The sequence below is a fragment of the Lutra lutra genome, chromosome 12 (assembly GCF_902655055.1).
Source record: "Lutra lutra chromosome 12, mLutLut1.2, whole genome shotgun sequence".
NCBI classification, from domain to species: Eukaryota; Metazoa; Chordata; class Mammalia; order Carnivora; family Mustelidae; genus Lutra; species Lutra lutra.
Genome location: NC_062289.1, coordinates 11421271 through 11449099, shown reverse-complemented (window position 1 = coordinate 11449099; position 27829 = coordinate 11421271). Strand labels below are relative to the sequence as shown.

Below are 27829 nucleotides of genomic sequence, written 5' to 3'. Positions count from 1 at the left end.
CATCCTGTCATCAACACATAATTTTATATGTTTTTGTTTAAAGATATCTAGAGAGCGAGAAAGAGAGAGAGAGATGGATGATCAGTGATCTATTAGGATTGAACACATGGCCGATGGCACTGTAAGTCTTGCCTTAACAAAGCTTAACTAACACAAGTATTTTTTTTTCCCCTAAGGCACCTTAGCCTTCTTTGCCTTCTAGCTAATACTGGAGAGCAAGCACTTCAGCAACCCATGGGGTGTGGGGGGCTGTATTTTAAACAGCAAAAGTGCCAATAAGAAGCATAAAAATATGAACATATGGTATTACATAGACTTGGAAAAGTGCATTTTACCATATGAGAGCTGAAACAGGAAGGCAGTGTTGGGTATGAATGGACAAGGAGACTCCGTTTTTTTGCTGCTCTGCACATGTCCACGAATGACCAAGAACAAATACATTTAGTGAGCAGGTGAGTTCACAAATATGGATGGAAGATCCGCTGTATGTACTCTAGCAAAGAGGAAATGGGTGAGACCTATTTTGAGCACAATGCATGAACAGTTTAATATTATTAGGCAACTAATCCCCCCAAGTAAATAAACCAGAGGAAAAGTAAATTGATAGTGATGAAGATAAATCAACAGTAAGATAATTATGAAATGAGTAGCAATAATTGAATATTCTGAAAAGCTCAAACCATCACTGACAGTATAGATCCTTTCTGAAAGATGGTATGATTGTCCGTTAATTGCATGCACATATACGGCACAAGAGGTTGGCAAAAATACTGTGCTGTTTCATGACAACCATGATTCTTATTGAATGCTGAGTTAGAATCCACCAATAATAACCACATCCTAACTTTAGTTTATAAATACCAAACCTATTTAGATAATAGTACTAATCTTTAGTGATGCAGAAGGTTTCTATGGACAATTTAATGATATAATAGAAATTTCTATGGAAATTATGACGTATCTCTTTATGGCCACTCAGGAGAACCTTGGTGGGCTGAAGACAACACCTTCAGAATCAGTGACTTAGACATTGCAAGAGTGCTCACAAATGTCTGTCGTCATATTTTATCATTTCGGTCTTTGTGATGGAAATCCTGAGCAGAGTAAGTTAGGCAACAGTGGTATTAGCTGAAATTGCTAATGGAGTAAAACACCAAGGGTATAATGGAGCTCACACCTAGTAGGGGACACAGGGAAAATCAAATAGATACAAATAAAGAGTGTTGCAGAAACCGATAAATCATGCAGAGAAAAATACACGAGGGGATGGCAATAAAGAGTATCATTAGAGAGGTTATTTTTTTAAAAGGGTGGTCAGCTTTACTAAAAATATTTTTACAAAGTCCAAGGGAAGATACAGAATGAACCCAGTGGACACCCAGGGAAAGTAAATTCCAAATAGAAAACATCAAGAGTAGAGACCCTTAGCTAAGATTGGCTGATATGTTCGAATAAATAAAAATGGCCAGTGTGGCTGATCGGAGTGAGCGGCATGTGACAGCAGAGAAGAAAGGGGTCTTAGACTATCTGGCTGGCTGTATAGTTCCTGTTAAGTGTTCTTTGGTGTAACACCAATGACCTGCAGTTCAAATACAGTATGAGAAAATAAGTCCTAGGAAACCCATCTCTGTGCCTGAAGTAGGGGGATTGTCCTTGACATTCCGGAATGCTTAGAACTTAATTTGTTATCAAGTTTTGATAGCATCTTTTGATTCTTTATTATTTAATCCCTTTTTTGGGGGGCACATTTGGTATTTTATGTTGCCCTTGCTGTTCATTTATGCTATCTCATTGTATCTAGTCTCTTTATGAACCACATAAGTCTCTTCTAGAACAAGGTATTCAGTATATAGACAGAGAAATAGTAAGGAAGCTGAATTTGTGTTCTTTTTTGATATTTGCAGCAACTTCAGTTTGATTAATGGCTTTTGGATTAACTAGAATCTGGCTAATTTATTACAACAATTCAATTGCAGAGCAACCCATTTAAACTATGATTTGACTGAAACTAATAATGTTGTATGTAATCTAACTTTTGTGAAACTAATTATTAGAGAAACCCTGAATACATTCAAAATAAGCATATGTGCCATATATATGTCATTTAAAAATAAACCTATTTGTATTGGACCAAAGGGACACATATATAGTTCTCTACAGAAACAACATGAAAACTGGATCATCTCCTTAAGGTATGCTGCCAGTCTGGTAGAGATTATATACTGTCTTTAGTTCAATTTAATTAAAATATGTTTGGTTAAAGTGATAGTGTGAAATTCATTGTCTCACTGTTAAGGCAAAATCTGGTCATTTAATAACCATATTCTCTTACTTAAAGTACTTATTTGTAGAAAACTCAACAGTAAATTCTTAGCCAGCATTTTAAGAAAACTGTGCGCAATGTAGTAGATATTATATATAGGAGAAATAAATGACAAATAAATAAATAAATAAATGGCGAAGGAGAATAAATGACAAACGTAATGAGAAAATATCTAATGGTGTTTGGGGAACTTATATATCATTTTCCTAGTGGCGTTAATTTTAGCGTTCATTGTATATATCATGGATGGAGAACCTAATTTTATTCTGATGTTGCTACTGCCTAAGAAAACTTGAAAATTATGATGGTGAAGTCCTGTGATTTAGAAGGAGGTTTATATCTGGGGTGTATGGGTGGCTCAGTCATTTAAGCATTTGGCTCTTGAGATCATCTCAGGTCATGATTTCAGAGTTATGAGATCGAGCCCCGCACTGGCCTCGGCCCTGGACCTGGAAGCAGCTTAAGATTCTCTCTCTCCCTCTCCCTCTGCCCCTCTCTACCCAGCTCACAAGCTCTATATTTCTTTTTCTAAAAAAATTTTATTTTTTTAAGTTTTTAAAAAGATTTTGTTTATTTATTTGACAAAGAGAGATCACAAGTAGATAGAGAGGCAGGCAGAGAGAGAGGGGGGAAGCAGGCTCCCTGCTGAGCAGAGAGATCAATGCAGGGCTTGATCCCAGGACCCTGGGATCATGACCTGAGTCGAAGGCAGAGGCTTTAACCCACTGAGCCACCCAGGTGCCCCTCTAAAAAGATTTTAAAAACAGATTTATTTCCTCCACAAGAAACTGGAACAAAGATTACAACAAAATTAACTTTTAAATATGCAAAATAAAATTTATAATCATAAAGAGAGCAACAAAAATTTTAAATACCACATTATAGTACGATACTGAACATTCACTTTAAAATGTGCTATAAATAATTGTAGTATTCATTGCAACTACATGTTTCTCCTCCATCGGCATGCAAAAGCTTTGGTTCCCTAAGTCCAGAGATACGACCTGGCTTAAAGTAAATGGTGGTCGTTAATCTGAGTTAAAGCTACCCATTAATATGATTATAACATGAATAGGTAATGATGAAGTTTTTACTGTAACGTTTAACACCTATTCAGGCTTGTGTTTGTACTGTGGGGGTACCTGATTGTATAATGGGGATTGATGAGGAAATAATTTTCAAGCTAAACATTTTGATATGACCTTTGACATTTCAAAAGCATACCTAACATTGAAAAAAAAGTGATAACCTGGAGAAAGATACAAGTTTTGTGGGTTCTAAAGCTTCATAAGGGGGAAAAAATATATATATATATTTGTAAAATATCCAAAAGCTATTTTAAATATTTTACAAAATTCTGATTACATTGCTGTGCCAACTTCCCCTCAGTGTATGCATCTTGGGAATGACCTGTATAAGTACAGAGCCCTAAATCTTAAGGTGCATTAGCTTCAGAATAAATCCACCTTTGCATAACAAATCATAAATCTCTACTAAAAATGTTTAATTGAATATATTAATATATGTCTGTGAAGGGACTGGTTTCTTGTTCAAAATAATATTGTAAAAGGATAGCTTTAAGGATCGATACCTCTCTGGGTCAGATAATTTCCTTGGTTTCCTGCCCATCAATGAAAGCTTATTATTTCTGACACAGGCCTGTCATATATTGTTTTTACTAAAACAATTTAAGGGTCATTATCATAAGGAACATTTTTTTTTGATAGTGTAGGACGAGAGTCATGCATAAAATACTTAGGAAATGTTTATCAAAAATTATTTTTAATTTTAGTAGAGATTTGATATGTTTACATATGCATGTATATAGAAATATGTAGAAAGAAAAAACTTTTCTGGCAAAACATTTTGTTTAGTTGATATTTGAATTAATTAAATTGTGCCACGTATATTTAGGTGCCTATTGGGGCTAAGAAGGATTACTGAAACTTGGATTTGGAGCGACATTATCAACCATTCTGCATTTCTGTGGCTGCTGGGGCTGTTACCATAGCGGCCACTGCCTCCGGCGATGGTAAAGGTGGTTTTGGTGTTAGTTCAATGTAAATTAATAAGAATTTACAGAGCCTTTGCCATTCCTTCTACCAGATATACAGGAGTATGCTTAAAAGCATGAAGGAGAAGAGTAGTTTTCAAATATCAGCAACAGATTTTAAGAAATTCATAATCTAAATTTCAGGGCATTTGGGCTAAGCAATCAGGATATGGAGAAAAAAACAAAATTTGAGGTTCTTCAGTTTTGAATTCTGTGCCATGAAAGACTGGATATGCCGTCCAGATACATAAAGGCAGGAACAACAGTGTAATAAGGCAGAGCTATAATTATCTGTTTATTGGACTGGCTCTTCTTTTGGATGAACTCTTTGAGGGAGGATCTGTGTCTTTCATTTTTTGCATTCTCAGCACTGAGCAGATGGTCTGATGTAAGTATTTTTAAAATACATTACACAGATGAATATAGCTAAGAAACTACAGATTCTAAGTAGACCGAGACTAATAGGACTGTGCACTCAGGAGATATATAGGTAATATATTTCCTGAATATGTTGGTGAAATTCAAGGCAAAAGAAGTAAGCAGTTAGTATGAAGGATGGAGAAGAGTAAATCACATTTGCTTTTTAGCAGGATACATCTTGGCAGGACAAAAATACTGAAGTCGTGCCTTAAAATTGAGGAAGAAGAAAGGCAACTATTAGCTGTAAGGACTTTTGTTGTTTTTTTTTGTTGTTTTTTTTTTTTTTCAATATTTTTTACTGATCTCTGTACTTTTGAACACACTGAAAATAAGCTTGTATAATCAGGAATTGATCCAGATTCATTAAGTGGACAGTGCATTAAAGTTGAACCATCTGGGTTGTGGCTGGTTAGGTGCAGAGGCTCAGCTAAAAAAGGCACCCAGAATAATGGGTGGTGATTTCAATAAGCATTTATTAAGTACTACTAATGCACACAGTTCCTACCCCTCAAAAATTCTTGATCACAGCGGAAGCTTTTATTACTTACAGCTCTTTCTACCATGAGCCAAATTCTACAGTCTTGGCTCAAACCACATAAGAGGTTTAAAGACCAAAAAACCTAAAAATAGGAAACTACTTGGGATTATCACCACTTAATAGCTAGCTTTTGGGTGCCTTCTGGAATCCACTGATCCTATATAACACACATAGTGTCTGAAATTAAAGAGGTGTCAGGGGAGGGGAGAGAGAAAGAAAGAGGCGGGGAAGGAAGAATGACAGAGGAGACCCTATCTGTCACATTATATGGAAAGTTTATTTGCGTAGCTGTAAGCCATCTTGTGTGGTATGAGCAGGTATTTGTATGTATTTAACGCTCGAGGTCAGAACTCATAGGGGCCATACACTTGTCTGCTCAACTAATAGAAAGTTCAAGTTTCTAGTGGCTCACAGCCTCCTGAAGTCGCTAACTCACTGACCAGCTAGACTTTTCACATCATGCCACTTGCCAGACGCTAGCACAGTGAAGGCTATTTCTGTGTGTACTGAAATGGGAAGAAAGAGAAGCAGAGTTGGACCTGCTTTCACTAAGATGTTAGTCAGGTAGTGAGAGTCAGAGTCTTCAATAAGAATCTACTCAGGACAGGGGCACCTGGGTGGCTCAGTGGGTTCAGCCTCTGCCTTTGGCTCAGGTCATGATCTCAGGGTCCTGGGATCGAGCCCCACATCAGGCTCTTTGATCCTTGGGGAGCCTGCTTTCCCCTCTTTCTCTGCCTGCCTCTCTGCCTATGTGTGATCTCTCTCTCTGTCAAGAAAATAAATAAAATCTTAAAAAAAAAAAAAATCTACTCAGGACAGTTTCACCCTATCCAAGTTTAGATTTTACCTGTAGCTAAGATGGTTTGCCTGTTGAAACCAAGCTTATGGGATCAGGAACTATTAAAAAAAAAAAAAAAAGAAAAAAGAAAAAAAAAGAGAAAGAAAGATCAATCCATGGTCTGTAATGGTCCTTTAAGAAGTCCTGTCATCATGAGATTTTTCAGGGTATGCATTAATTTGCTCTTTGATCAAACATTTGTACATGGGCTATACACTCATGTAGCTATATACCTGGTGATATATATACACACAAAAAAAGATGTTTGTCCTTTCTGCAGGTCACAATAACATGAGGAAAGTTTTACATAACCTCAGTATTGTCTGATAGTGGATTTTATAAATGTGCAATGAAAGATTAAAGGCAATAACACAAAAATCAGCCTGGGGAGATCAGGCAAAAATCTTTAAAAAGAAGATAATATTTCAGCTGAGCCTTAAAGGATGAGAAAGTGGTCCCTAAATAAATGGGATAAGGGAAAAAGATGTTCTTGTTCCAAAGGAGTATTTTGTGCAAGGCATGGCTTTGTGAGATAATATAATTTCTTCAGGGGTCTGTAAGTGTTTCAGATGCCAAAGAGGGCATTCATGAATCAAGAGCCATATCGTGAAACGTTAATGTACTTGCTAAGGAATTTACTTGTTTGTTTTCTTTTTGTTCTTACTTGTCTTTTGGTACATTTAAAGGTTGGTTTTGAGCCAACTGGGATTCCAGAAAGGCCAAATCTGCCAGTGCTAAAGGCTTTTAAATTGAAGGAGGCAAGATGGGAGGCAGAAGACTGAAGGCTTCAATTCAGTGATGACTAAATATTCCTGCCAGGAGATGGTGGGGACTGAAATATGGTAGAATGAGGATAAAAAGGATAAAATGAGTAACAGTTATTTGGAAATAGGTATGACGTTGATTGTAACTGAGTTGCTGAGAACGTCTGAGAAGGGGAGAAGAGGTTCCCTGTCTCATCACCGTTGTTTCTACAGCATCAGCAAAGGTACCGTCCACGTAGTAAGTGTTTTACAGTGAATGGTAAGTCCGTGTTTCTAGACAGGAAGCACCAGATTAAGTGGCAGTTTGACACTGTTGAATTTGAAGTTGCCTGAGGGATAGCCCCATAGAGATGTTCATTAATGAAACCCTCAAATCCCTAAACATAGAAAGTAGGTAGGAAAAACAACTTCTTGAACCTGGTTGATGATGAAGCATGTAGGATTGATGACTTAGGGAAGAAGAACTGACTTTTAATCTTGGTCATAAAAGGGCCCTCTGGGAGTGAAGGTATGGGCAAGTACTCTACAATATGCCGATTTTTACATTCTTGCTGTTCTTCATCCTTTTTTCCTGTTCATCCAGGTAGTCAGAAATACTTTTTTTTTTTTTAAATACTGCATTAAATAATCTTAGTATGATTGGTAGAAAAGCCACTCTTATGGACTATTTATGAAAGGTGATTGCTTGGTTCAAAACACATCCACTAAATTGTGAAGTACATACAGTGAATCACTGTGGGTAATGTAGTATATTATTTAGACACTGTGAACACGTATCTCTATTTACAAAAGTGCATTCAGAACTATGAAAAAGTTTAAAATTTCATTAATGTTCTTGCTTTTGAGGCAACAATCTTGTACATTTGCAGAATGCTTCAAGAAGAATCTAATCTGGGGGCACCTGGATATCTCAGTGGGTTAAGCCTCTGCCTTCAGCTCGGGTCATGATCTCAGGGTCCTGGGATCAAGCCCCACATCGGGCTCTCTGCTCAGCATGGAGCCTGCTTCCCTCTCTCTCAGCCTGCCACTCTGCCTGCTTGTGCTCTCTCTCTCTCTCTGTGTCAAATAAATAAATAATATATTTAAAAAAATACTAAAAAAAAAGAATCTAATCTGAAAACTTAGGAACGATACATCTCTTAGTCTATCTAGATCTTTAGCCCTTATCTCCATTCGAAACATAAAGTAAATTTGAGCTTATGTATGAGTGTGTTTGTATATATATGCAATATTTATATGTGCATGTGAATATTTCAGTATTACACATCTAATAAGCTTATTTGTATTCATACACACACACACACACACACACACACACACACACACACACACACACAGAAATCAACAAGATATTTTGGCCCTGAGACACTAAACTATCCTTTCTATGTGGATGGAGTTTTTAAATAGCACTAACATAACAAAAACTGCTACTTACTGTATTATAGTTTGTAAGCCATATTTTTTAACACTTTATCTCATTTGAGTCTTACAAAAACTCTTTGAGGTTGGGGGAAAAGAATATCACTAGTTAACTTCCTTATATGAGAAAAGTAAAGCTGAAAGTTACAAACATAGCTAATAAGTGATAGAGGCAAGCCTTAGCCCCAAGCCTTGATCACAGACTATGTTCTGCTTTCCACTGTTAGTCACTATTTAGACTGATGCCAGACATTCTGCTAGAATTCTTAGGGGCTATGTTAAATGGTATAATATATAATAGTAATTTAATGTTTGTTCTGGGAGTCTAGTAAATCCTATCACTAGTTTTTGTAATTTGTTTAGAATATGACAATTATTGGGAAAACAAATACAAGTTGCCTCGTCTGGATTCCTTCTGCCCCAAGAGTTGAATGAATTCTCCAGTCTTCCTTTTCTTCATTTGTTCCTCTTTGGCCTTTATTTTAAATTGATATCTCTGGCTTTTAATTAAATGACATTTGACTAAATAACTCTTCTCTGTTTAGCATGCCAATTGGTTTATATGGTACTTGGATATTGAGGTTTGAAAATGACATTAACCATTTATTTTATGGGGGTATGTTACATATTTTTCTGAAGTGCCCCTAAGGCTGACATTCTAGGCACCAAAAAAGTGGCTCCAGAAATTCTAGCCGCACTCTGTGGAGCCCCAGCATGGCGGCCGAAGCCAGTGTTTTCTGAAGAGTGGTGAAGCATATGGAGGACCTCTTGGAGAATTTGGAAGACAGACGAAAAGGAAAAGGAGGGTTATTTGGGTTTTGTACTCCCAAGGACTGAATCGATGTGCCCTCTAGGGCTCAAAAGGAGGTCAGTGTCTGTTGAGTACAAGTGAAGAATCAAATGCCTAAACCTTGAAAGAGCTCCATTGTCATCCCGTCCCAGAAGCTTGTAGATGAAGCAGCAGGCAGTAGTCCACTCTAGGGCTATGTGTTAGCCATTTTATGTTTCAATTTTCTTGCCTTTTATTAAAAAAAAATACAGATTGGAGAATATGTGTATCATCTTCCTAAGGTAAATAGTATATGACTAATATAATATCGTATTCTAGAATAACACATTTTGTAGCCTTTTTATTTTCTCTCCATGTTGCAGCAGACAGGAGAAGGACCCTCCTCACTGTGTCCATTTCCTTTCTGTTTCCAGGACACGTTTCATCCATGCAACCTGATTTTGTTTGGCCTGCCTCAAAACTCAGCTCTTTGCTAATGGCCATCCAAAAAAAAAAAATAAAAATTAAAAAAAAAAAAAACTAATAAAAATAAATCCTACAACATTTAAAGAAAAATCTTTTTAAAGTTAAGTGAGGCCATGGAGAGTACTGTATAGCATTCCTCTTAACAGATCCCCCTCATCGGACTGTGGTCCTTGGCTGTGCCATCTCTGAGACCCTGCCAAAAGGCTCGAATAGCTTTTCTTCTCCCTTCCTCCATGGATCAACCTACTATGATTTGTCCTTCTCTTTTATTTATACCAAAGGAATTACTAATTATTCTTTACAACTGGAGTGTTTGTGAGGAAGGGGTGACTATCTCTCTCTTTCCTACAAATGTTTTAAGACCTTTCTTCTACATAAATAGATGTATGAAAAATTGCAGCGAATACATTTCCTTCCATTTCATTACAAAACAAACATTTTCCCTGGATTAAAGGCCCCGAGCACAGTATTATCTCAGTCCATTCTGCGATTGGTACCCCAGAAATTAGATCAGTTTTTTTCGTTAATGGTGGTAACTTGTAAAGAGCTTACCACATCAGATCACACTGTACTTGTCACGGAAATATACTGTCACTCAGCATGATTGCAATGGAGACTTGATTTTGTAAAGAAAATAAAAATAAGATTATCTTAAAAGATGTTCTAGAGAAAACGCATGCTGTCGCAGTACGGAACAAAATGCTGTCATTTATTGAAGCTGTTGTCATTACGCTTCTTTGAGCCACATATAATGTTCAGTGCTTCATGTGCTCTTTTCACTTTTACTTGGCTTTCCTTGATTTTCATGTTAGATAAATGTAAAATATGGATAATTTTGGCCTGGAATCCGGTGGGTTTGACTGTAGAAAGCCTTAGGTATGTATTCTTGCTTCACAAAGCCTGTTGCGTTTCAGAAGGGGAGTAGAAGAAGAACGTGGGAGAGTTCCAAGTGGGAAGTAAGAGACAAAAACCAAAAGGCAGCACATTCTGCCTGTTATACGATGCATTCCGTTTTCCCATTTTACTCTCAGAAATTGGGATGCCAGGTACAATTAATAGCATCTTAAAATTGTGATATTTCTATTTTCGTGTGCTGGAATATATGATTATTGTGGATATCACATTCATTGCGCTCATGCCGCTGGAGACATTGAATGCTAAGCTGATCTTTAGTATGGAAAGCTGTAGGGAGACATCCTTACCCCTGAGCTGGAGAGCAATAAAATGAGCACGGTGTAGTAAGAGGCGTGTATATGACAGCCTTGAAGTTCTATGCATTAGAGATATTTAAGGAGGGGAGAACAGTTAAAAGCCCTCAAGTTTTCATAAAGTAGAATTTCTATGCTGTTAATGTATATAAGAAATAACAAAGTGCAATTCAGGGCAGTGCTGATGGGCAGGTAAAATGACAAAATTGGCAGACAATTGAGGGTAGAATATTGGAAATCAGTAACTGGGGGAGGGGGACGAGGGATAAGAGATCAGAAACAAAAACTGGAAATTCCGTCACTGTAAAGTCATGTTTTGACTCACTAATGGCTGGGTTTTTCATACAGGGGAGTGCAAGGATCCCGGATCTCGCAGGCCATTCATCTCTCATAGGAGGAGATGGGTGGGCGCAGCGCAGTATAGGTAAGAATGGGTAGAATACAGACTCTGTTGTCGGTATGACCTAGGTCAAGTCTGGGACATTGTTGCGTGAGCTTGGGCAAAACACTGAATCCTGTTAAAGCGTAGTTTCCTCACGGATAGAATTAGGCCAGTAATGCCAACCACAGACGGAGTCGAGAGAATTAAAGACCCCTTTACCACAGTGTCTGGCACATAATTACACTCAATAAATATTAGTTCTCACTATTAGCTCTTTGAATAAGAGAGCTATGAAACAATATGTGAAGCAGCGTGGGTAGGAGTCAGCATTGCAAACATAAAGCAAAGGAAGATCAGCTTACAGGAAGGCATCGAGGAGCTATGTTCTTTAACAGGAGTGGTGGGATTTTGAGTTCGACTGGATGAAGCCTGCAGGAAAATTCTGTCATAACTTCATGGTTGGATTGGTCCCATTTCACACAGTGTTGCAGGCCAGACCCAGCTGGTCCTAGTGATTACTGTTTTATATTTGATGCGACAACACGTGCGTATTCTGTTACGGGATTCTTTGCTATTTCAATCACACGCCGTTAAAAGGAAGGAGATACAGTCAGCATTTTTTTTCTTCTTCTTCGTTTTTTGGGGTCCACAGTGAAGAAAGTTTTAGTTAATAGAAGCAGCATAGAAGGCAAGAGGGGAAATAACCACCCGCAATGACGCCCTCCAGGAAAGTTCCTCTGTGTTAGGATCCGTCAGCAGCAGGCTTCTACCAGGAAATCATTATCGTCACAGTACATCTTGTACTCTTTCAAACTGAAATATAATAATACATCTGAACCGTGTGTCTGTAATGTGACAGGATGAAATACAGAGAAAATGTATAACATTGTGAATCTCAGGGAAAGAAAGAGCAAATGGGTTTCCTTTGTGTGTATATTTGTAAGTGATACTAATAGAATTTGTACGTATCAGACAAATTATAAGTACCATGAATAGTTCCTTTTAAATAAGTGTGCTTGTCCAAACAGTTGTGTTTAGGTAGCGTGTTATTTTGACATGCCCTTTAAAGATACTTTGTGTATGTTCTTAACATAGATCTTTAAATTAAAAACTAATTCTGTTGAATTATTTTAACCAAATTGCAAGCCTTTATACATATGCAAAACAGATCCTCCCAAGTGCCCAGAAATAAATGTCTTAATGTTTTTTCCCGCCATGAGCCACTATAAAACAGACATTTTAAAATTATAGTAAAGAATCTTATAAATCTATGGGATTTTTCCAAGGATACAGTGGTCTGAATGTGTTCTAAAACACCCTCAACTTTCCCAAGGTGGCATAACTTACACAATTCTTATATGGGATTTTATAAATTAGTGCCAGCTAAGGCATTATCATACACCTAAAACTTAGCTCTCACCGTCACATGCAGTCCGTGGAGTAAGACAGGACATATTGGGAATATGGATGGATGGCTGTGGTTCACTCATGTTTACTTCGAGGAGATGTATAGTGTTTTAGGGATAAAAGGGAAGCTCTTAAGACCTCCTAGTTCAATCCATTTTGTAGATGAATGAACTAAAGTCCCAAGAAGATACCAGTCCTTCAGGGTTGTCCAACATGGGCACGGTGTCCACAGCACTGGCCCCATTTTCCCTGGTTCTTGTCCTGTCCCTGTGCCGGGGTGCTTGATACAGACGTGAATCCGTTTCAGTATGATCCTGATTCCCTCTAGCAATTGTGATTGTGCTGCCAAAGAGCTTATTTTATTCATTTTAAATCCCAGTTCTGAGAATTAATGGATAGCCGAGTAGGGCTCTACTCTTTGATACTCTTTGGAGAAGAAGGGACAGAGTCATACTGTGAAATAAATGGCTGTTCAGAAAGTACTCAGATAACATTACATTTTCCAAATGAGAACGTCATCCGTTTAAAAGCTAACCAGAACTGCAAAAATCATTCTTAAGCAATGTAGTCACCCATCTTCCTTCGCCTGCACCTCAGCAAGGGGAACGTGGCTCACTCGCGGGCTCTCTCTCTGTCTGTCTGTCTGTCCGCATCTCCGTGATACTATGGGAGTCCTGCTGGTGACATCAGAACAACCTGTATGCAAAGCTAGACAGCCACAAGCAGTCCTCCTGGGAAAACTGGTGGTGGCTTTCTAGGCTCTGCGAGATGAGAGATGTTTGACGACGTCTCAGTCTCGTGTCAACTAGTCATTGACTTTGCTTTATTGCTGCCCATCCCCCTGCACTCTCTTGCTCCCCCCCCAACTTTTTTTTTTTTTTTCTTCTAGACTTACTAATCCTACTGCATTTATTTATGGAAACTTTTATCCTTAGGGCATGTAAACATTGTACTCAAGCTGGTCATTCCTAGAAGTCAGGATTTTGCAGTCACTTGTGGTTGGGTTGGGCACTAGCTAAGAAGGCTGAGAAGGAACTTTGTTTTCCTCATTTATTTCTAAATGATATCTTGCTTAAGAGAAGAAAACATGGCTTAGCTCTTCTTAGGTCACCTGAGCCAGAATATGGTCTTTTTTATTTCTTAAACCTGCTATATTTTAGATGAGGCAATTACATATCCCACGGAGAGACCTGTCATGTGAAACGGGTTTATTTTTTCATTTAGGGAGCTTTTGTGTTTACTGAAATTCTGCCAGGGATTTTTTTTTTTTTTTTTGAGGTATGATTTTAAAATCTGCACCCTTTAAGCAAGTTATTGGCTTAGCTCCACAGACATGCTTATTTTCTCTCTTTTTTTTTTTTAAAGATTTTATTATTTATTTATTTGACAGACAGAGATCACAAGTAGGCAGAGAAGCAGGCAGAGAGAGAGAGAGAGAGAGAGAGAGGGAAGCAGGCTCCCTGCGGAGCAGAGAGCCCCATGTGGGACTCGATCCCAGGACCCTGAGATCATGACCTGAGCCGAAGGCAGCGGCTTAACCCACTGAGCCACCCAGGCGCCCCTATTTTCTCTTTTTTTAGCTTGTTAATAAACCTATTCTTTGTCCTTCAAAACAATATTATCAGTAAAATGCAAAAACATTTCCCTCGGCTTCGTCTCTCTTTCTTTCTTTTAGGCCCATGATTCTTTTTTTTTTTTTTTTTTTTTTAAGATTTTTTTTTTATTTATTTGTCAGAGAGAGAGGGAGAGAGAGTGAGCACAGGCGGACAGAATGGCAGGCAGAGGCAGAGGGAGAAGCAGGCTCCCCGCCAAGCAAGGAGCCCGATGTGGGACTCGATCCCAGGACGCTGGGATCATGACCTGAGCCGAAGGCAGCTGCTTAACCAACTGAGCCACCCAGGCGTCCCAGGCCCATGATTCTTAATAGTGGGTGTATAATAGTATGACCTGAAAAGTTTTTTTGTTTAAAAAAAAAAAGCCTGGGGCCATGGACTCATATTCTGATTAAACCATTCTGTAGTAGGTCTGGGCATCACACGACTTGAGTGAACATAAGACACTCGCCCTGAATGTGAAGAACAAGGGCGTTGAATGGGGAGAAATGCATGCCCATTTAGCTCTGGGCTCACCGAGTTAAGAGCATTTTGCTGCTGCTGCTGTTTCTCAAAGGAAACCAGCCCAGTGAATCCTCCTCTATCTGGTGACTGGATCACTCATGGGATGAAGTTTCTAGAAATCAAAGCAGTTGGGAGCATGGAGAAAAAAAAAAAGTATATCAGGTGTCCACCGAAGGAAACACGCAGCACTCTGCTCAGGGTTATGTGTCTTAACGTTGCCACCAGCAGCTGCTTGAACTGCCGCTGCTTCTGATCTACAAGCACACAGCTCTCAACAAATGATGCAGATGTGCTTCTCACTCTCCGAGGCCTCTGCAGGAGACCGCGTGGTGTGCGTGAGGACAGACGTCCGCAGAGAGCCAGGCTCTGCTGCTTGTTAGGTACTGAGCTCATTACCTGTGTGCGTGCAGCAGGTCAGGTCCCCAGAAACAGACTGAGACAGGGATTCGCCTGGAGGACATTAATTGCAGAGCATTCTTGGAATCATTGCTTGGGAGGGAGGAAGGGAAGTGGGATCCCGCAGACCAAGTGTTGCAACCAGTTGTAGCCTAGATCATGGCTAAGCTCTGGGGAGCTGTTGAGCTGGCAAGGATCTTCGAAGTTTTCCTGAATTAGGGGAAAAGAAGGAGCTTTAAAGCCCGCCCCCCCCCCATGTACTAGTTTGGACACGGGATGCCCCCAAGAAAAAAAATAATACCTCTGGCAAATGTGGCTCTTTTTTTGGCTGTTTGACAACTTGACAACTTTTTAATGTCTCAAAAGTGACAATTTGGGGGAAGGACTTAGCTGAGAAATGTCAGCCATCAACACTTCCAGTGTTTCACCCGTTTGGGAAAGGAGTGGAGCTGCCTTGACAACCCCTAGAAGGTCCCCTGCCCCACCCCACTCAAATCCCTTCACCTCATGTAATCCATTCAGAGAGCAGCTCTTATGGAAACATGTCACCCTCTTTTCTTAGAGGAATTTACAGGAAATTTAGAAGGATGAGGTGCAGCCCCTATGGTTGTAGCTGATTTTTCAGGTTACGACTGATAACTCACCCCATTTCTTCTAACCACCCAGTCTTCTGTAGGCTGGGGACTTACACTTGCCCACTTACCATCAACATGGAGCAAGGGAGTATCAAGAGACTCCCAAGCGTCCATATGTGAAACCTGGTCTTCCCCATTGTGTGGGAGAAGCCCACCTCCTCCTGGTGAGCAAGGCCAGTTACACCTACGGGGATGGTCCTCCCTTGGTGCTGGGAGTTCCGAGACGAGGAGAGAGCATGAACTTGGTGCAATCACCCTGCTCTAGGGATGGGAGGCCCACAGTCCACAAGTGGGGCAGGAGAAGGGAGGGATAACATGGACACTCCCACTCTACCCCTTGGTTTCCTGGCCTTATCTACTCTACCTACCCAAGGAAGCTCTATAGCATTTGATGAGGCATTTCTCTCCAGTACAGAGCAAGTTTTCATAAAGCAAGTGGAAATGGGCTGAGAGAGGATCCCAGCATCTCCAGCAGCTGAGGAAGAGTTTCAGCCCTTAGGTGGACAGTGCGGTGGGGCAGGAGTGCCACAGCACAGACACGTAGAGGAATGACCTTGGAGGTTTAACTGAGATCATACATATTTTCTTTCTCCCATCAATTTCTTTGTTGGCTCTAATATATCCAACCTTTTAATAATAAACATATAGTAGTCGAAACTATTAATTTTTTTCAGCAGACATGAAGTATTTCTTTAGGGAAAAAAAATAGAGTATACCACCAGAATGTCTGATTCCAGCCAAAGTAAACATGCAGAATATAGCAGGAGGTTTTGTCATTCTTAGTTTATCTTTCTGGCCCCAGAGGGATTCCCAGAGCCTAACATCATTTCTGCCTCTTGATAATATAATAAGTATCACAGGGTATGAGATGGATACAGAAATGTGTATTGTTTGCTTTTCTCTTATAACTTTGGGTAGAGAAGGGACAGTTCCTTTTGAGTAAAATATATAAACAAATCAACACAAAATTTTATTCAATAATCTTATGTAGAATAAATTATAAATACAAATTAGTTGAAAGTGGTGAACAATTTTAAAGCCATGCTGTTAATGGCCTAAAGAGGTTTGTAGGTAACTGGTTATATTTGTTAGGCCAGAATTTTCTATCTGGAATGCTGGCTGAAAACTCATATCCCTGGTTCCAACTCAAAGAGATTCTGATTCTTTGGACTTAGGACCAAACCCAGAAATTGGCATTTTTAACCAACATCTCGGGTAATGTTGATGCAGGAAACCTACATTCTGAGCTTCAATAAATAATAACTTTGGTAGCCAAACAGCAGGTTAAGATCAGCGGCCTGTTCTGTAGACTTTTAAAATTTTTAATTATTTAAATAGATGTTTACAGAATATAGACTGTGATATATTTACACTGTAAAGCCTCTTTTTGTATATCACATGCAAAAAGTACTCTCTATTATAAATTAGTGGATCCTGTGTATTACTCAGCCTGAAGATTCCTAAAAAGGAATTTATTCCATCCTTAGTCAAGTGCCTTCCTGGAAAGCAAGTTCTGCCCTCCGTTAGGCGGTTTCTTAGTAATAGGTTTCTTGTCTCAACTTAAATATCATTTCTTTAAAAAGCAATTCCCTGAACCTCTGAACTCGGTTTGATTTTCCTGTCAGATGATTTCTTGGCATCCCGTGGGTGCTTTTTTTTTTTTTTTTTTTAAATGGTCATCAGAATTGCAATTGTTTGTTCAACGTGATTTGCTGACAACCTTTCTCTCTGTGAGCTCATGAAAATGGCCACAGCGTGGCTCCAAGCTTTAGGCTACCCTTCTCCACCCCACCTCTCTTGTCTTCATTCATACACACCCCTCCACCTGGCCCAGAGGAGATACTCCGTACTCACCTTTAACAGAAGGTTAATATATATTGTTTCTAGATGGAGACAGAAACAGACTGATCCAATCTCTCTTTTTCCAGGACAGTGCAGCTTGGGCGCAAGGATGATGCCAGTTGTATCCCTTTCGTTCAGGTGTAATGACTGAAGTGCTGTTTCTCTCTCTTTTTTAAAGATTTTTTTTATTTATGACAGAGAGAACACAAGTAGGTAGAATGGCAGCGAGAGGGAGAGGGAGAAGCAGGCTCCCCGCTGAGCAGAGAGCTTGATCCTAGGACCCTGAGATCATGACCTGAGAACCGAAGGCAGATGCTTTACCCACTGGGCCACTCAGGTGCCCCTGAGGTGCTGTTTCACACCTGGTACTTTAAATAACAACTAAAAAGATACTTGTGATTGTATAAAGATGCTAGAAAGAATTAGCTAAACTAACATTAACTACTCAGTGACAGTATTTGAAACCAAGTTTACCAAATAGTTATCACAAATTACAAATAAGGTATATACTTACTGTGGTTTTAAAGTTTAACTAGCAGCCCTCCTTACTAATATCTTATTAATAAGCATGAGTAGGACCAGTTAATGTCTGTTCTCCTCTTGGACTAGCTCCTTTTCTCTGTTTACCCTCCCACTTTCATTTATCTCTCAAATACTGTGTTTTTCCATATCTTGTATCTTTGTCCCTGCACTGGCTCTGTCAGGTCACACTGGATATATAGAATCCTTGTATCAGAATTAGATGAGATAGTGTAATTCTCTTTTTAAATTATACTTGCGTCGAAGTTTTCTCCCCCAATGTAGACTCCAGAATTATATTTCTGTTAACCATTATTGTTTGTATTTATGAATGCACAAGGCAATACAGTGCAAATGACTTCAGGAAGTATTTGGCAAACATGCTACGCTATTGTCCTCTGCCACTTGAACCTGAATGCCTTCTCCAAAATGCCGTGTACGGAGTATCTGTGCGAGTCTTAAAGATGGTCTCTTCAATTGCCCTGTGCCACCCTGGTAGTTAGTAGCCTCATGTCTTGCTTAATGTTAGGACAGGAAAAGAGTTTTGGTTTGTTCATTGCCTAGAAGCATTCAAAAGAGCTTTCACATAGGTTTTAACCAGTGGCCCAGTGCTTCTCAACTCATCTGCAGTGAAGAGCCAAGTTTTCTTGTTTATTTGCAAACTTAAGGGTTTTTAAAGAACACAGAACATACTTTTTTATAACCTCCTAATAATTGTTCAACTATATTAAAAAAGAACTACTTAGAAAATCCAGTCCTCATTTCTTTCCATTATTATTGGGCTCAACAGACATTAAATTGCTCTATAAAATGGCTATGAAGACTGCTAAGCCATTTTTCTCAATTTTCTGTACTTACCTGGACTTGGGCAGATGGCACCCCATCCTGGGACCCCATGTTGAATAGCCTGTGTCAGCCTCCTGTAACAGTTTCGGCTCAACCAGCCCCCATTTAAAAAGTAAAGATTGAAAATTATCCTCTTGAGCAAAAAGCTTGATGTTTCCAGGGCTTTGCTTTTTATCTGTTCCTGGTTGACTACTTGGAGTTTAGAACTAAGTGAGCAAGGTACTACGGGGGAGCCCTGAAGCAGGGAGCATGACGTGCTCACAATGACACTGGATGAGGAGGAGTTGGACGAGGAGGAGTTTTGATTAGGAGGAGTTTTGATCAGTTACAATTTGACTCAAGGCAGATTTCCTAAGTTGTCTGAAAGTTCTGGATGTGGCTTGGAGACAGCAACCAGAGAGAGGATGAGATGAGCAGTGTGGAGATTTCGTTAGGGAGGCATGCGTAGCTGTGTGGAATAGAGAATGGTTTTCTGAGTTGTTACCACTGGGTCCCTGGGACAAAGATGCAGCTCTTAGTGTGAAGTTCTGAGTAACCATGCCATGGGCATAAAGGTAGAACTGTTGCATATTAAAGCAAGAGTCTCTTCCCTAGGGGATGGAGATAATTCTATTGTGCCCTGATAGGTGAACTAATAAATATGGATAGAAAGTTAATTTTTTGCAAAAATTCCCAAATGCATTACTTTATTATATCCTCACTTCAATGTGCAAGGCCACCTGTACCTTTATGGGTGCCGATCTAGAGCAGACGAATGAACTGTGATTTAAGGGTTATCCAGGGCAGAGCAGAGATCCAGTAGCCATGCCTCTGACTCCTTTGCCCTGGAGACCTAGCAGTTGTACCCCTCAACTACTAAGTAAGTGAACCAGGACCCTGGAATACATGTTCATTGCCACTGAATTACTGTGAACTTTTTCTGAGGGGAAAAACAAATCACAAACAATCTGAATAGTTCCTCCTTTTTACCTATTGTTGGCTAAAAAAAAAAGAAACCAATGAGATTTTTTTTTTTTTTTGACAGTTTTAACCTTACCTAAGCACGTCCTGGATTGTATCACTATCCTGTCTTACCCGATGTGTCGTAATTAATACTTCTACTTTTTAAACCGTGCATCTTCATCAGAGATGCGTCACAAGTAAATTGTGTTCCATTACCCTGGACCACAATGATAATTATAAATTAGAAATACTTCAACCAGAAAGAAATGACTCAGACACTTGTTTTCATCTATAATATTTCTTCAACAACTTGATAATTACATGGTATCCAGTGACATGTGGAAAATATCTATTAAAAAGCATAATGAGAAAAGAAAACTTGCATGGAATGTGTGCATACGAGTGATTTTATTTTAACCAATATTGTTTAAATCTGTCCTCTGTACTTATAATTTGAAACTTGGGAAGTTTAGTAAATCACATGAGTTCCAACAATCTGTAATGTATTTTTAAACTTTAAAAAATTGGGAATCTGTAATAAGTAACCCAGTGGCAGGAAAGTCACTTTAGAAATCCTTTGCTAATATTCAATATAAATCATTCTCAGATTGATTAACATGTAACTCAGCCATCATTACTCCATTTTTGTACACAGATGTAGTAGTAGTATGAACTTTTATATTTTTGTAATGATAACTTTTACATCTTTCTTATTCAAATGCTCATTACAAGGGAAATTGAATATAAACTGTAATTATTTTCATCTTTACCATATGTAGGACAGTGAGGATCATAGAGATCTTTGCTGGCTTTAGTTTTATTTTTCAGTGTCAAAGCTTTCATGATAAACATTATCTCTTTCCAAATAGCTTCCTCTTATGTCTAGATTTACTCTTTTTTGGTCAGATGAAAATTCATTATGTTACATGACAAAGTACAATCCTGATATTATCGTGCTTTACCTTCATGAACTGTGTTCTACTCCATCACCTCGAGTGGTTGTTGTAAGTGTTCACGAAGTCCCAGTATTTTTTACTTCCATTTTGCAGAGAGGATGACTAAAAGACAAGGTCATCAGTACGATCAAATAACAAACAGAATTTCACATGGTCACGGAGGGAAGAAAAGCCGATCAACATATTGACTTCTTTTTTTCTTACCTTATTCTTTGCTAAATAGATTTATTCACTATATTCAGATTCTTTAAGCAGATAGATTGACAGTACTAGACCAGGTAGTTCGTATCAGGCCCTAGTTGATAAATAGATATAAGAAAATTGTCAGAACTGCAGTGTATTGATCTGTTTTTAGTTTTGCTCTTTATAATCTTCAATTAAAAACTAAATAGTAGATAAAAAAAAGTTAATCAAGGACACCCAATTTCTTCCATCCAAGGGCATCCAAAGGTCTATAAAACCCTCCACCAGTACCTGTGTGTGTGTGTGTGTGTGTGTGTGTGTGTGTGTGTACTACAGCATGAGACTCAGGAAACAGAGAAGAATAAGAATGTGTGCCCCTACAGCTTTCTGTCTTCTGGAGAACGCAGATGCATAAATGTGAGACTTCAGAATAATGTGCCAAATGTTACCACAGGCATTCGGAATGAAGTATCCGAGGTCTGTCTAGGCAGGTCAGAGGGTTAGGGAGAACAATGTAGAGATATGGGATGTACTCTGTTTAGTTTGTTTTCTTTTGCTGATGGTATTAAAACTTAAAAGGATAGAAATTGAAGGAAAACAGGCACTACTATTTTACAAACTGGATTATAAATTTACTAAATTTAAGACAATGAACTGTTTATTGAGAATGTGGAATATGGTGATAAAAAAGGAACGCGGCTTATAAGGAGTTTATAAATTAAAGGGTTGGATGAAAACAACTAAACCAGATTTTCAATATAAAGCAGAATCAAATGCATCCTAACAGAGAAATGCAAACAGCATGCCATGGGGGGAGAACAGCAAGGTTGTAAAACTTCAGTACAAGGGAGCTTGCTTTAAGCTGAGCTGGATGTCAGTAGGCAAGATGATGACAGACTTGTGTTGGCAAGGATGGCACAACTTGCCGTGTTCAGGCAGTGTGGTCCTCATCCAGCATGCCTGGAGCACGGAATGGCTTCTGAGATGTGATGGAAAAGAGAGACCAAAGAGCTAGCAGACAGCTACATGGAGCCCCAGGCTTAGAATTTGGGGCAAATCCCGAGACCCTGGGGAGCAATTAAAAGTATTTGATGAGGGGTGTGATATAATTCAATGTGCATCTTAGCGAGGTAATTTCCGACACACAAAAAATGGGGAATAACCAGCGAGTTTTATAATAGTTCCAGTGAAAGATTTTAAGATCCCAGATTAGGGTTCTTGTTCTGAAAGAATGAAAAGGAAGAGTTGCTCTATTAGAGGTCATGAGTAGGTATTCTGTCAAGCAGGGGATGATAGAGCCATAGTGGATTACTAAACATATAAGACAGGGGCACCGGGTAGCTCAGTAGGTTAATTGTCTGCTTTTGGCTCACATCGTTATCCCAGGGTCCTGGGATCGAGCCCCATCTTGGGCTCCCTGCTCAGTGGGGAGCCTGCTTCTCCTTCTTCCTCTGTGGCTTCCCCCTGCTTGTGCTCTCTCTCTCCTTCTGTCAAATAAATAAAATCTTAAAAAAAAAAAGACACAAAAAATCCTACTACATTTTAGGGTACATATAAAGTGTAAAGGGTGCTTTACATTCCTGGGCTGTGTAGCTGATGAAGACTACAACATGGTGTGATATTTCCTTACACTGTTACCATTCACGGTGCTTCATAGTGACATTGAGGAAATATAATGATTGTATCTCCTTCTCTACTGATTCTTTTGTCTTGAGCTAACCCAGCTAAGAGGTGTGTGTGTGCTCCTCACTGTTGTGTGTACTTGCAAAATATAGTAATAATGATGATGATGGTGGTGGTGATTATGTAAACATTTACTTTGGAGTCACAACAAATATTTTGAAGAGGATTTAGGAATCCATGCAGTAAAGGTGGGTTTTTTTGTTGTTACGGTTTAGGTGAATGACAAGACCACACTTACAAGGAAGGGTCTTTGCGAACGGATTAGACATAACATTGTAAGTTCAACTCTGCCCAAGAGAAGAGTACAAATACTTGTTTTCACTTGAGTATTTTATTTGGTTTTTATTCATTTGCCATATGGTGGGACCATAAAATGCTTGTTTATTTTTTACTGCACAGAGTTTTCACTGTGGAGAATAGTGCTTCTCTGCTCTCTCATAGTAATTCACAAAGATGGTGTGCACTTGCGTGTGTGTGTGTGTGTGCACCTGTACAGACATGCTTCACTTAAGGTTGCTATTAGGGAGTTCTGGACTTGCAAGTTTTTCTTTGCTGAACTTTTTTTTTTTTTTTTTTTTTAAGCAGAGGAGTATCATAGTTATTCACTAACAGCATGGGTTTCACTCTGCCTATTAAGATTAGAATATTAGTGCGCATAGCCTCACAGATTAAATGTCTGAATGCATCTGATAATTAGGTATCTGTCTTAGCATTTCAAAGCTGGTCATCCACTTTCAAATACAGATGCTTACACTAACCTTGCAAGGACACTCAAAGTAATTTCCTGCTTGTGAATTCTGACAGTGATTACAAGCCTAGTGATTGTCCTAGCTGGTAGATGAGTGTCAGTGATGGGAAGGATGATGAAGTTCAGGGCTCCAGAGATAGAGCGTGTGTGTGTGTGTGTGTGTGTATGTGTGTGGTGGTGTTGGTAGTGATGGGGGAGGAAAGGAGAAACCCGATCTTCAAATGACTAGAGAAACAAGTAATAAGAACCTTTTTTTTTTCCTTTGAGCTCTTATGCTGTCAGTGATGGAGAACAATTAGCAATACCACATAACATAAAATACAAGGTCAGAGCTCAGGTTGACGATCAGCTCAGGATTTAATGTGTGTCATGTAATGAAAAGGAATGTGTCCTCCCTGCCTTACCTGGATACTATAGGAGCGTTGTATCACCGTGGGATGGAAACAGCAATTAGTTGATAGGAATTAGTTAAATGAGTCATAAGGGCTGGTTCTAAAAATGGTAGTCCCTAATGGGACTTAGAGACATAGCAAGCCTTTGATTAAAGACACAACCTGTATGTCATTTAAGTATTCCTATGGTCGTTGGATCGTCTCCTATTGTTTCACACCAAGGTCAGTGGTAGTGTGTAGACTCTTCTAATGTGGAGAGGCGTGGATGGGGTGAGGAGGATGGCTGTGAGAAGTGTGTGGAGGGGTGGGCTTGTTTCCACCCAGCATCTGCACTTGTCTCGGGGGTCAAGTTTTTTGTCCTGTGTTGTTGAAGGTGGCAGAGTGTTTTATTGTTCCTTAATGCCGAGAAAGGAACCTTCTGTTAAGTCATAAAATGTTTGATGGAAACCACTCAAAGCACCGAGCTTCTTTAAGACTCGGGAGTAGTCAGGGGTGAGGATTCATGCACCTTTCCTTCTCTGAATTGTCCTCTGCTGCAGCTTTTGATATCCCCACTTCGCTGGGCCACAGACATCTGCAGAGGCAACATCTCATGGCAGGGCATGGAGATCGAGCTTTCCAGCAGCCCCTGCTTCTCGTAATCCTGGTGTAGCCACCGAGCACGGGGCATGTGACCTCAGGCGAGGCACTCAGCCTTTCTTTACCTTAGTTTCCTGTTGGTAGAAATAATGAATTCATTCAATGTGGGGATGAAATGAACTACTATCTAGAGAACGTTAAGACTAGTGCCTGGCACAGAGGAATCACTCAAGCAATCCAAGCTATAGTGATGTTCAGCTTGTTTTCTTCAGCTATAGATGCAACAGTAACTCTGAGAGTGACTTAAGAAAATTAAGCAATTCACCGTATTTCCAGAACGCAACCTTTCCAGATGGGTGGGTCACTGTGCAGTACAGTGATCCACTAGATAATTCCACATGGAACAAAGCTAAATTATAACTCATGCCAGTAACTAATTTTTTGTATTACTGAGCCCTGATTTATTTATTTTTTATTTTTTTTAAAGATTTTATTTATTTATCTGACAGAGAGAAATCACAAGTAGGCAGAGAGGCAGGCAGAGAGAGAGGAGGAAGCAGGCTCCCTGCTGAGCAGAGAGCCCAATGCGGGACTCGATCCCAGGACCCTGAGATCATGACCTGAGCCGAAGGCAGCGGCTTAACCCACTGAGCCACCCAGGCGCCCCACTGAGCCCTGATTTAAAAAAAAAAAAAAAAAAACCCTACAGAAACTAAAGGAGAAGTCAGGTCCTTAAGTGTTCTGGAGCAGAGTGTAAACACAGCTGTTACCGTGCAGGGGAAGAGTGGTACCATCCACACCTAACGCAGAAGAAGAAAACGTTCTGCGGGCACACCTCCCTAAGTCGTGTTCAGTATTTGCTGTTTGTAGCACCTCGTCTTTTAAAGAATGCAAACCCAGTTCTGTAAGACCATGAACAGCCTTTATTATTTTGCAAATTGGGTGTTTGCATTCGTCTTACTCAAAGTCCAGATGATGGCGGTTAGAGGGGATGAACGATTGTGGAGACGACAGTTTGAGTCCTGTGTTTTTCAGGTTAGGAAGTTCAGGAGAATGTGTAATCATGCCTGAGTTTCCTTAGGTTCCTCTGTTCAACATAATGTTCTGACATACAGCAGGGACAGTTCGATACGGAATGATACGGAATGCAAATCAGTAGGTGCTGTCCCTGCTGCCTATTGCTGGGGTTAATCATGCAAATCTAATTCAGTTCTTGGTATTTCAAGAAAGGTTTGAGTTGAAGTCTCAGGCATATACTGATTTAAAATTCCTACTTCGGAGAGCAGTGTAATTTTTCTCGGCTTCACATTTTAAAATACAGAACAGGATCTGGAGGCGGATTTAGTGAGTGGACATCCATCCATACTTGTTAATCATGAGAGGGGGTGGGAGGGAAGGGTGTCCTTAAAGAATGTGGGAGTTTCTAAGCATATTAAATACTTTATTAGATCTAAATTTGCAAATGTTCTATAGCAAGTCCCTTTGCTTGGAATAAGATCAAATCAACTGATTATTCGTGTTTACTGAATGCTCTGTTCCAAGAAGATGGCTAAAACTGGCAAGGACAGACCAAATAAAAATTAACACCACCACAAGTTCCTAACTTTGGGAATGGTAGAAAATACCTTTGGAAATGAGACTGTTTACAGGAAGAAATGAAATGGTCTTGCTCCCAAGTGCAAGCTGACACATTCTAATAGCCTTTCTGCTGTGCACAATAAACATCAGCTTATCTTTCCAAGAACAATAAAATTTCATGTACTGCTGCCTGACATGAGAATTATTTTTACGTGTCTCCATATCGCTGACTCTCTTGTAAGTTAATCTCATCTCACATGAATTTTTCACCAGCTTCACTCTGATGTTGATAAAGGAGATGGTTCCATCAAATACATCTTGTCAGGCGAAGGGGCAAGTTCCATTTTCATTATTGATGAGAACACGGGGGATATTCATGCTACCAAGAGACTGGACCGGGAGGAGCAGGCCTACTACACGCTCCGCGCCCAGGCGCTGGACAGGCTCACCAACAAGCCTGTGGAGCCCGAGTCCGAGTTTGTCATCAAGATTCAGGACATCAATGACAACGAACCCAAGTTCTTGGACGGCCCGTACACGGCAGGAGTTCCCGAAATGTCTCCTGTGGGTAAGTAAAGAACATGCTGCTTTGGCAGTGTCTGGTTTTAGGGGAGGTCTGTATTTAAAAGCAGATCATCATAAGTACTGAAAAAAAAAATCGCTTCAGTGTTGGTACGACAATGTCTAGTGAGGATGAGGGGGAAGTTCGAGGTGCCTTAGGAGCCGGCGTCCAAGTCTGAGTATTCAGATCGTTATTTTGTTTCTATGGAAAATTAAGAAAGTGTTCCTTTCCCACAGGGATCTCAGTGTCTTTAGTAAGTTGCTCATTCCCTTTTCAATGTAATATTTAATTTTAAAAAATGATTAAAAGTACCCCTAGGAAGTTAAAAAAGAAAATCCTTGCAGACCCTGGCCTGTGGTAATCTTTTCTTTCTCCTGATTAATATTAATGATTCACTCTTCGAGGAATCCTTCAGTGGCCAAGGTATCAGGCTGCCCATCTAATGTTTAGATGAGCTTGTCTGTTTGTTTGTAGAGTAGGCTTGAACCCACAAATGTCCCTCCATATGCCACCACTAATCTTTTTGTAATTTCTCCAGAAACTTAACATGTGTGGAAATTTATATTGAATTGATAATGGTAAAGTGATACTTCGTTTGAGATATATAAAAGAACCATGAGGGCTGTTTTATTCAGAGGGCTCTTCACCCTGCCGCATTACCGGAAACACAGAAAGTAAAGTACTTCCGGTATATGCTTTATTTCTATCAAATGATAAAAAGTCAGTTTTAAATAATTGAATCAGATGTCTTTGGAATAATTTTCAGCCAGTATGTAATTTTAGATGATCTTACAATACAAAGCAAAAAAATATGGGGCTTAACTAGACCAGTTGATTTATATATTTATTTGCTGTCATTTTTCGTCCTGAAGTAAGACAGTTATTTAAAGTAATAATTGAATTTGTATTTTAACAGGCGAACATTTTACCCAATGTGATTTGTTTTATATTACATAAAGGTCACTTCATTCATTCCAGCATTCAGCCCACAGATCGACTGTGTTAGGAAGTGGAATTGCAAAACGTGTATTATGTGTGCCCTTTAGGAGAGCCACAATTTAGTGACCCTAAATTCCTAACAGATGGGAGCGTGAAAATTATTTAAGGTACCATTGCTTTAGCCAGAAAGAAAATAGAAACAGAAATAGAAACAGAAAATGAACCAGAAGAATGGATTCTTGTGGTCCGGAAAAATTCAGAACCCCAGAGGCAGCATCTCACTGTACCTAGCGTCTCAGTGAGTG

The 27829-nt window shown here is 39.4% G+C and overlaps 1 protein-coding gene across 1 annotated transcript in view; it reads left to right on the top strand.

Moving 5' to 3' along the window:
* The window catches only part of CDH7 (cadherin 7), a 123696-nt gene that overhangs the window by 28791 nt on the left and 67076 nt on the right, over positions 1-27829 (top strand). The window contains exon 3 of the mRNA XM_047698303.1: positions 26297-26591. Within this exon, the coding sequence (XP_047554259.1) occupies positions 26297-26591 (295 nt within the window). The remainder of the gene's footprint in view (positions 1-26296; positions 26592-27829) is intronic.